Source organism: Pongo pygmaeus, chromosome 19, assembly GCF_028885625.2.
Source record: "Pongo pygmaeus isolate AG05252 chromosome 19, NHGRI_mPonPyg2-v2.0_pri, whole genome shotgun sequence".
Classification (NCBI taxonomy): Eukaryota; Metazoa; Chordata; class Mammalia; order Primates; family Hominidae; genus Pongo; species Pongo pygmaeus.
Window position 1 is genome coordinate 98,069,535 of NC_072392.2, and position 10,440 is coordinate 98,079,974.

A 10,440-nucleotide genomic window follows, 5' to 3' on the forward strand; every position below is an offset into this window, starting at 1 on the left:
AGTGGAGGGGACTGATTTGTGCTTTTGAGTCAAAAGAGGGGCGCGCGTTCTGCGCCCTCGGAGCGCAGAGCGGTCAAGTCCGCCAGGCAGGGGCCTCCCAGGCCCCGCCGCCGCGCACGGCCTTCCCCGCCGCGGCCGTCCCCACTCCCAACTCCCGCTCCTCCCTCCCCCTTTGGCGGAGTTTGAATGTCGAGTTCAAATAGAGAACACTGCGAATCGAAAAGACCTATAAATTATAGCTTTTGCTTTTAAGAAGGACGGGGGAAAAAAAAAAGGAAAAAGCAAAAGTTCCGATGCGCATTCTTGGATGAAAACCCCGCCTCGCCCCTCCTTCCCGTGCCCGGCCGGAGCCACGGGGGTGAGTCTAGCCCCAGCTCCGAGCTCCGAGCCCTGGTCCTCCGCCACACTCCAAGCCTGGCCGTGGAGAGGCCCTGGGTGCGAAGCCACTGCTCCCAGCAGCGCCCGCCGCCCAGCGCCCGCCGCCGCGCCTCCCTCCGTGGGTCCCGCAGGGTGGGCCTGTCTGGCCATGTGTCCATCACAGAGCTGGCGGCCCGCCCTCCCCAGGCAGGGAGGCTTGTCCAACTCTTCCTGGGAGGTGGGGGCCACCGTCTCTTCTGGCGAAGCTAGAGGACGCAAAAAGGAAAAGTCCACCCCAACACTTTTCTTGTAAAACAACTGTTTCGAACTCTCAGCACTGACACGCAATCCTCTCAATTTATCCTGGCATTTCGGGAATGTAAACAGATTCGCTGGATTTCTTTTCTCTCTGCGGAGTAAGGAAAGGAACGAGGGAACGGGGAGATTTTATCCACATGACATACACACGATCTGCGTGTACCACACACACACCCCTCCCTAAAGTGCATTTCCTGGTGTGGTCCTGGGGAGAAACCTCCTGTCCCTGCCTGCTGGGGACGTTTTAACCTTCAACATCACACACGAAAAGCTTATTCAAGTTAATACTTTTTTCCCTAATAGACTTCTTTACCTTAAAAAAAAAAAAAAAAAACTATAAAAAAGGAAAACAGACTGACCCCACCCCCCCTTTTTTCTGATTGGGGAGCCAACCTTTTGTTGGCCTGCCTGGCCAATGGGAAGAGAGAGCAAATCTGGGCCGGGCCTTGGTGCCAGGAGTCTGGCATTGGGCTGTGGGAGAAGGGAGGAGGGGTGGGGTGGGCAGGCCAAGCCCCTCCAGACACTCTCAGAAACCTGTACCCAGGCCCCAACTTCCCTAGAGCCCTGGGGCAAGGGGGCCCCTCCTGCCCCAGCTCACTCGGGGTGCCCCAACTAAACCACAATGAGAGTCTCTCTCCTTTAAATAAAACAACTTCAAGAGTTGAAATATATATATTTAGATATTTTTCTTAAATAACATATTTACATCTAATAGAAAATATAACTCTAGAGATAATCTTTCCAACAAAAACTGAGGGGGAGGAAGGAGGGATGAAAGGGGCTGGCGGGGGTGGGGGTGACATCAGGGACGGGACCAGCCAAAAGGCCACATCCCACCCAGAAATAAAAATCACTATGCCAAGCTCACGCTCACTCTCTCCCCTGCTCTCGTCCTGGGCACACCCACCCAGCATTCATCTTTTCTCTTTAAAAAAGCCTTGGTCCGTGTTACTTTCCTTAATGGTGACGGTCAAAAAGTTTGAGGTCACATCCGTGACCACCACCTTCTCCAGGTTAGTCAGGGAGGGGCTCCAGGACTCTTCCTCCGGGTCCCCCAGGATTCTGGCCACAGGGATCCTGGCGATGAGGGAGGGCCTTCCCCCCTGGGCCCCCATGTCCCGGTACAGGCCCCCCACAGAGCTGGGGGGGCCTGAGCCATGTCGGACCCGAGTGCCACTGGGATCTAGGGCACCCTGGCCTTTGGCCTCCAGGAAGGCAGCCCTGTGCTTTATCACCCTGGCCGGGAAGGTGTCCACAGCCAGCTTGCCCGTGGCCTCAGCTGAGCTAGGGCTGGTCACACCACACTGCACCAGGTCCGAGTCCTGCCTTCGGGCCAGCTGGATCACGCTGTGGCCGGACGGAAACTTTCCTGCCCCGGAAGGGGTGTCGTCCAGCTTCCTGCCCTTGAGGTACTCTCCGAGGCCGGCGCTGGGTTCTCCTAAGGGCCTCTGTGAGGGGTCTGGGAGCTCCTTCCGGGGCTTGGGGCCTCGCTTCTTCGAGCTGTCCCCCGGCGAGCTGGGCTTGTCATCCACTCGGCTGGTACCCCGTTCTCGTTCCCTCTCACGTTCCCGCTCCCTCTCTCGCTCCCTCTCCCTTTCTCGATCCCGCTCCCGGTCCCTATCCCGGTCCCGGTCCCGAGGGGCCTCTGCGCGGCAGGTGCTGCTGGCGCTGGTGCTGCTCGCTGGCGGGGACAAACCCATGTTTCGAAGGCCCTCCCGGGCCCGGGAAGTGGAGGCCAGGTCCTGGGGCGAGCGGCCAGGGTAGGGGATCCGGATGCCCCTGGCTGAGTCACTTCGAAACTCGTAAGTTTTGGCCTTTGCCTTGGCCTGAGCCTGCAGAAGAGAAGATGGTATCAAGAGTGGGGCAGGGCCCTGTCCACCCCCACAGGACTCCTCCTCTAAGCCCTGACCTCCTATCTTTACCCTATGATGCCTGAGAATGTCTACACGGATGCATGGATGGGTGGGTGGGTGGGTGGGTGGATGGCTGGATGAATGGGGTGGGGAGGTTGATGGAGCTGAGATAGAAAGATGGGAGAAGGGGTAGAAGATTTGGCTGGAAGTAGTCATTTGCAAAAAGTACACTTTTTGCATTTGATTATATGTCCACTTGGGAGGGGGAGGGTAAAGGAATTCTAGTGTGGCCAAGCCCGTCCCCCCAGACACCATTGGTGCTGCTACTGACTTGGTGACATCTTGTCAGGGAACTCCCTCCTAGATTACAAATAGGCAACATGTGTGGACACCCCATTGGCTCACAGCCCTCAGAGCCCCCTTCCCACAAATGACTCCACAACATTGTCCTCCACCATTGGACACTGCCAACCTACCTTGAGGAGGAAGGTTTTGGGCTTGGGTCCACGCTTTTTGGGGCCATAGAGCTCCATCTCTCTTTCCCTGGAGAAAGAAAAAAAGGAGAAAAGGTGCGTGAGTAAAGAAAGCAAGTGGGACTCTAGTCCAGGCTGGAAAGAAGCCACTCTACTTGTTTCTAAGTGAGTGGCTGGGACTTGGAAGGGTCTGTACCTTTCCTCAAAGGCCGCGAGCAAGCGAGCATCCAGGATGTTTTCCTCTGGTTCCCATGTGCTGTACCTAAAGGGAATCAAGAAGAAGTGGGCATCAGTCCCAGGAGCAGGGTGAGAGCAGAGGGGGTGTGTGTGTGTGTGTGTGTGTAACTTTTCTCATTGCATTGTATTGTATTTCAACGTAAAGGCAAAAAGAGGAAGAAAGAAACCTCCCGAATAACAGTCTGGGGTTGAGAATTGCATATAACCTACTTACTTCTGCGACCATCCCTTCCATTTCACGAGGTATTCCATGCGTCCCTGCGGGTGCAAAGGGGATAATGTGTGTGCATGGGGAGAAACGCATGACGAGGATACAAGAAATGCATGCGAAAACGCATGCACCAGATGAATGCTCGAAACCCCGCCGCAAAAGGCACGCGCCCGCTGCATCACCCCTGCACCTAATGCTGCACAAAGTGCATGCACCGGCATTCATTCCCCACCCCGCCCCCCACCCATGCAATCCGTGCATCGCTGCAAGTCTAAGGAAAGCGCCTGGGCTCAGAGCCGCCGCCGCCGCCGCCGCCGCCGCCGCCGCCGCTGCCGCCGCCACGGCCGCGACCGCTGCTGGGACCTGGGGGAAGGGAAGCTGGGCTGCAGCAGGGGGAGGGAACCCGGGCCGGGAGGGGAGGGCCCGGCCGCACGGAGGCCCTAGGCCCGGGGGCACCTACTTTCCGTATGCGCCGCTTCAGGAGGGCTTCGGCCGCGAACACCCGCTCCCCCACCGCTGAAAGCTCCATGTTGACTCGCAGCTTCCCCCCTTGGCCGCTTCCAGGAGCAGAAAAGCAGCAGCCAGCGCACGACAGACCATAATACTCTCCCGCTGACGTCAGTTCTCCTCCCCCTCCCGGCGCTCTCTCTCCCTCCCGCGGCCCCCCTCCCGCGCTCCTCCGCTCGGCCCCCTCCCCTCCGCCCAGTGCTTCCTCCCGCCCCACGTGTTGCTAACGACGTTGCTAAAGCCGAGCGGCCGGAGGCCTGCGCCCCCGCACGCTGATTGGACGAGCTCCGAGCCACGCCCCTCTGCCTTTCTCCCCCGCGTTGCTACGTGACCCGCGTTCCAATCGCCAGGGGGCGGAGTCCGAGGCGACTCCAGAGACCGAGCGCGCGAGTGGGAGGGGGCGCCGCCGGAAGTGACGCCGCGGGGGAGGGCGGGCCCGGTCGCTGTCAGTCTGCGGGGCTGGCGAGGGGGCCGGCCGCCCTCTGTCCTCGCTGGGGGCCCCCTCCCCCGCCACCAAGTTGTCCCTCCGGCGTTCGGCGTCCCCCACAGCTCTCGCTGGGATCCCCGCGGCGATGTCAGCCCGGCTCCGCCCCTCGGCAGACCCCGGCCCGCCGCCCCACCCCCACCGCCCAGGACTCGCGCGGTCCCCTCCCCCCGCCGCCCGCGCCGCACAATGCACAATGCACAGGTGCTGGGGCGCCGCGGGCCGCGCCCGAACCCCGAGAGCCTGCGGCGCGCCCATCGGTCGGCTTCTCCCCCGGCCCCCGCCCCCCGCCCCCTGAGCCGTATACCAGACCCCCGGTCTCCATGGCAACGTTCCCCCCCCCAGCCGGGTCCCGCTAACAAATCAATGTGCCTGTGTCTCAGGCTCCTGTCGCGCGGCCCTGCCCTCGGCCACCCTCCGGGCCCTGCGAGCCGGTCTGGCTGGAGCGCTCGTCCCCGGCTCTGAAGCCGAACACAGACCTGGTGGAGGCCGGGCTGTTCTCTCCGGAGCCCGCCTGCAGCCCAGGACCCCACAGAGGATGTCGCGCGGCTTCTTCCTGCCCCCCGACCGTCCCCGACGCCCGCAGCCACCTGCCCCTGCCCTTCGCCCAAGCTGCCCGCCCCCGCCAGGCTTCGGCCCCGAACTTCGCCTGCCTTCGCCGCCCCCTGCCCGGGGCCTGGGTGGGCTAAGGGCATCTGGGCAGAGCCGGCAGGGGATGGGGCGCGCGGCTGGAAGTGCGTCTGGCTTTCCCCAACCCCGGCGCCCGGCCCGCGCACTTCCTGTCCACCGCTCTTCCCAACGTGAGCGGCGGACATCCTGCGAGAAACGCCAGCGCGGGAAGCTGGGGGACGTCGCCGGGTCCAGTGCGGGCTGGGCGAGAGGGTCTCACGCGCGAAGATGGCGGGCTCCTGGAAAGGGACAAGGGCCGGCCGCGACCGCCTTGCTGTGTGCACACAAGCACGTGCACCGCCGACCCTGCCGCCAGCTAGGCTGCCGGTGACCCGTGGCGGGGGCGGCGCTGGGGACAGCAGCCGCACTCTGGACCCAGCTCCCTCCCACCCTGTTCTCTTATTGCTCAAGCTCCAAAGCACAATTCTCACTCCTTGGAACCCACGATTTAGTTCAAACATCGATGATCAGCCTGACTGCAAGCGGTTTCCCTTGGCCAGAGATGGGGTGGAGAAAGAGAGGGGGAAAAAAGAGAGAGGCAGAGAGAGAACGATAGGAAGGGAGAGAGAAGCAGCCAAGGAGTCTGACACGGAGGGGCAGGAAGCCCAGAGCGGAAAACTGGCCTCCTGTCCAAAGTGAGGCGCGCGCAGGCGGCGGCAGCCGCGAGGTCCTCGACCCGCCGGGCAAGCGGGGCGCTTCTCCCATCTTCCCTCCCAGTCCTGCCCCAGCCTCTGGAAACACGGGTTTCAGGTTTTGGCCTTGTTCCTAAACTTCACAAGGTGGCCGCTGGTCGAACAGTCCCATCTCTCCAGCCGTTCTGTCTGAACGAACAGCGCGTCGAGGACGCTCAGATCTCCCAGTGACCCTCGCGGGCCGCCCGTGGGAGGCCGCCGACGGCCGCGTCCTTAATCATAAAAAGTCATTCCCGGTAACAAATAGTTTCGTCGGCCGGTGCCAGCGATACAGCTGTTTCTGTTTAAGCTTAAATACTTTCCAACAGTTTGGGCAGTAAAAATAAAGTCGGCCTCAGCCGCCTATAAGTGTCTGGTTTCCCCGCCCAGAGAAAGCCCACCCTCCGCCCTGGGCCCGGGTCGCTCTGCCTGTCCCGCCCGCCCCCTCTTGGAATCCGCTGCCCGCCAAGGACAACGGCGCCCCAGCCCCGCACCGGCCGCCTCAGCTCCTCGAGCTGGCTCCAGGTCCACTGTGGAAGTAGGAGGGAGGGGGCCTTCCCAGAGTGGGCCGGGGGGACCTGACCCGCCTGGCCTCGCGCCCTACCCCCACCCCTGGCAAGCTCTCCCGCACCCGCGAAGAGCGGTGATTTTCCTTCAGATAGGGTTTCTGGAACGGGGTTCCCGGAGTTGTGCTTGCCCTTGATGACTTTCCTGACCATGGGGTTTGCACTAGGCGTGCAGAGGGCGATGGTTTCAGTTTCTCCCCAAAAAAGATAGCTTTAGTCATTCCTCCATGCGTTCTTTCCATTTTCCTTCCTTCCTTCTTCCTCCCTTCCTTCCTCCCCTCCTTCCTTCCTTCCGTCTCCCTCTCTTTCTGCCCCATTCTCCCTTATTTGCCTAAATACCTCTGAAACTTGAAGAAATGAAACCCCTGATGCTGGCAGGTGCGGCCCCCTCCTCTGGATAGGGTCTTAGGTAATTATCTTAGCTTCCCCCACCCAATTTTCCACCTGTCTTCGTGCCTGATGGCGATTATTTCGGAAATGCTTGCTCTAAACAAAACTATCGCTTGCGAAGAGTCTGAGTTTGCAAACGTCGGGGAATCCTGCAAGGCTTGTGGCAAAGGTGGAACTCGATTCAGAAGGAAGGAAGAGGTATAGAAGGATCTGAGGGCAGGAAGCCCGGCTCTTGTCAGCAGCAGACGCGCTCAGTCCCACCAAGGAAGGCAATCCCCAGTGGGGCAGAGTGTGTCTCATCCCTGCCTGGCGCACCCCCTGCCCGTGAGAGAGCAACTGCCCGTGAGAGAGCAGCGTTGCAGGGGGTGTGAAAACAGGTCACCGGGCAACCTCACTCCTCGGCAGTTTGGAGACAAAGCGGGAGGTGGCGGTCTGAGAAATGGGAGCCCACCTCCCGGGCTCTGGCTGGGTGGGCGCGGGAGGAAGTCCTGTGTTCCGGGAGAGGGCGCTAGGAGAGGGTGCTAGCATGCGTGGGCGTGGAGGGGGAGGAGGTTTGCAGTCATTCCAGCCGGGTCAGAACCAGACCGAGAGGACAGATCAGCTGGTGGCACGGTCTTAGGAACCCACAGAAAGAGGATCCTTGCTCCCCACCTTTCTTATCGAACCCTCTTCCCCGACCCACTCAATTCTCGCCACCTCCCTTTTCTCCATACAACCTCTTTCCTGTTTCAAAGTTAGATAATTGCCTTTCCCAGCTACACTTCCCAGGAACAAACAAAAGTTGTGAAAGACAAGACACGCTACTCTTAATCCCATTGCTCGGCGGTCCGCTGCTCAGGCTGCGGCTGCCAGGTTGGCGTGCGCCGCCTCTGCAGTAAATAAGGTAACTGCTTCCTATTACTTTAGCCCCATATGGCTGCAATTTGAGTGTCTTTAGAGACGGTGCGTGTGTTGGGGCGGGGGATGGGGGGAGTGAAAGTGGAAATCAAATGCTCTCAGATCGCATTTTTATGAAGGAAATTGTCGGCGATTCTCTTAACAGCCACCCCCTCTCCTGAGATGAGCTGCCCCGTTTCTTTGTTTACGGAAATGCGGGCGCCCGCCCTCCTGGGGACACCTGCTTCCCAAACCCCTAGGTCTCCGGCCCTGTTCCGCACTCTTCTGGCGACCTGGGCGCACGGCCCGCGACTGCCCTTCCCGACAAAGGGTCTGCGACCTGCGCCCGGGAGCCCGCCCTACCCTCGGCCCCAGCCTCTAAAAGGTGCCAGGACTCTGCCCTCGATGCTGCCGCCTCCTGAGAGCCCGGAGTTTGGGGGCCCTCTTAGGCCTCCCTGGGCCCGCGGCCCACGGACTCGTCCTCCGGGAGGGAGGCTGGAGGCTGGAGCAGTCCAAGGAGAGGGGCGGACGGGCCCCAGCGGGGCGCTGGGCTCCTGGGTCGTGGGCCAGGCCGGCAAGCCCTAGCGCGTCCTGCAGCTTGAGGATGAGGCCGGCCCGGTTCTTTGGGAGCGTTTCAACTTCGCGGCTTGGCGGGCGTCGGACCTGCCCGGTCTTGGCCGCGGACGCGGGCAGATTTGGAAGCCAACCGTTTGCCTCGGGCGGGCCGGCAGTGAAGTGAGCGCAGGCGGCTCCGAGGCGTGGCCTTGTGGCCAGTGGCTTACCTCCCGCGGCCCCCGAGCCGGGCGGGCGTCCGGCAGCGCTGCTTCCCCGACGCCGAGCTAGGGCTGGGCGCCTGCCGCCTGCTGCGGGAATGCCGCAGGGTGACCCGACATTCTGGAAACTGGTCCCAAGGCCCAGCCTGGGTGACTGGAAGTGAGGTTGTCCAGGTTTCTGGCCTTGGTTCCCGCCGCTAGTTGTTCCCAAGAGCAAGAAGCTCCCACCTTTCCTGTCCCACTTTCTCCTCCCTAGGAGACATCCACACATCCTCCTTGTTAGAGAAGCACTAGAACAGGCTGCAAAGGATAAGAAGGGGCTGCCCACTCTACAGGAATCTCCCACAAGGCTGCACACATTCCAGAAGCCACATTTCTGCCTTAAAGCCCGGAAACTGAAATCAGGCCCCCTTTCTTCCCCTCCACAGGAGGAAAATATCCCCTCAGAGTTAAGCAACATGTATTGCTTAACTAGTTGCCCTATATCTAGTGCCTGCGTTATCCCAGTTAAGATTCACAACAGCCAGGTAACATCAGTTCTACTACCCCCATTTTCTAGATGAGGAAAGCGAGGCACTGCGGGGCCAAGTCACTTGCTCAGGGGCAGGCAGCAGGGGTTCTGCCTGAGAAGCCCTAAGCTCAAGTCCCTAAAGCTCCGCAGCAGGGGCTTTGGATCCTTGTGAATTTCAGCTCCTCCAAGGCTTAAGGAAAGAATTCAAGAAAGGTCCAGTGGAGCCTCCTGGAAGTGCAGAGCAGTGCTCCAGCAGGAGGATCCTCAGAGCCCTCGGCAACAAGGATGAGACTGGAACGATAGAGACAGGAGGGAGTTCTAGGGGCCGATTTAAGTCAACTGGAAGCTGGATGTTGGTGGGCGTTTTTGCTTTTTTTTTTTTTTTTAATGGTAGAGCACAGTGGCTAAAAAAGGTGGGCTCCTGGGTTCCAATGCACTTGCTGGCTGTGTGCCCTTGTGCAAGTTACTTAACCTCTCTGTGTTTCAGCTTCCATAACTATAAGAAAAGGAATATTAGCACGTTTTCCCAACAGAGTCCATGGGGGGTTCAGTGAGATATGGAAGCACCCCCACACTGTCAGGCACAGGCAAATGCTCAATAAATGTTCATTATTAGTTACTGTTGTTGCTGTTATTGGTGTTCTGAGACCAGAACAAACTCATAGGACCTAGTGATTCTGATTTGACTTTCCCCAGGAACCCCAGTATCAGCCTAGGCTGTCCCTACTTCTCCATGAGGGGCAAGCCCAGAGAGGGTGCTCAGCACACACCCATCTTCCCTGGGAAACGGACCGTATGCTGCTTAGACGCAGTTTTGATTCATTCCTTGGGCATCTGGACCGGTTGGGCCACGTGGGCTCGCTGGGAAAACGCGCCAGCGTCCCCTCGGAGCGCCGAGGCCGGGCGAGCTGAGGGTGCGGTGCCGCTGGAGCACGCGCACAGCGCCCGAACCAGCACGCATGCGCGCCGCGGGCCGGCCCCATTTCCCCCCCCGCACCCCCCCAGCACACGCACACCCAATCCCCGGACTGCTCGCTGGTGCTGCTCGTGAGATCCATTCCTAGGAGCCCCAGGCGCCCTTGGGGAGCAGAGAGAGGCGGTCCAGAGTTGGGCCGGACAACCGCAACCTGGAAGGAGTCCGGGAGTCCTTGGGTCTGGGCTCTCAGTTCTCATGGGCTGGGGAGAAGGGGCTCAGGCGGGACGGACTAGACACAGCCAGGGGCGGGGACTGCGAGAGGCGAGGGGAGGCCGGCAGGGTGTGGCGGCAGAGCACCCTGGGACGAGTGAGCGGCCTAGAGGTCAAGGCCTTGGAGTCCCGTCGGAGAGCAGGACGTTATCAGAAACCTCCAGCCCTAACCCCTGCCTGGAGATGCCCGGGGCGCGCCGACTTTGTTCCCGCATCACCCCGGGCCCTAGCTCAACGCGTGAGCAGCCTGTGGTTCCAGATGCCCCGAGTGGAGAGTTTGACCCCAGATTCTACCTGCACTGACAGACTTGGCCTGGAGGTTACGAGCCACGGTTGATGCGCGCCCCTCCTCCCGTGA

At 60.6% G+C, this 10,440-nt stretch overlaps 1 protein-coding gene across 2 annotated transcripts; it reads right to left on the reverse strand.

Annotated features, from left to right (window-relative positions):
* Positions 1-1,331: 1,331 nt before the first annotated feature.
* Positions 1,332-4,106, reverse strand: CBX8 (chromobox 8). 2 transcript variants are annotated; one of them, XM_054458803.2, is made up of 5 exons: positions 3,910-4,106; positions 3,453-3,496; positions 3,198-3,263; positions 3,005-3,071; positions 1,332-2,507 (listed from the first exon to the last, which is right to left on the reverse strand). In XM_054458803.2, the coding sequence occupies exons 1-5, from the start codon at positions 3,976-3,978 to the stop codon at positions 1,590-1,592; spliced, it is 1,164 nt and encodes a 387-aa protein (XP_054314778.1). In that variant the 5' UTR covers positions 3,979-4,106; the 3' UTR covers positions 1,332-1,589. The 2 variants fall into 2 exon arrangements, with proteins under 2 accessions (XP_054314778.1, XP_054314777.1); XM_054458802.2 differs by having other exon boundaries at positions 3,453-4,060.
* Between the last annotated feature and the right edge of the window lie 6,334 nt (positions 4,107-10,440).

What these genes read in the sequence shown, in the direction of transcription:
- CBX8 (XM_054458802.2), bottom strand. Translation starts at nt 3,670, where the DNA reads ATGCCGGTGCATGCACTTTGTGCAGCATTAGGTGCAGGGGTGATGCAG. An exon ending in CTCGCGGCCTTTGAGGAAAG is followed by an intron (nt 3,072 to 3,197) that starts GTACAGACCCTT and finishes TTCTTTCTCCAG; the next exon opens with GGAAAGAGAGATGGAGCTCT. An exon ending in CCAAAACCTTCCTCCTCAAG is followed by an intron (nt 2,508 to 3,004) that starts GTAGGTTGGCAG and finishes TCTCTTCTGCAG; the next exon opens with GCTCAGGCCAAGGCAAAGGC.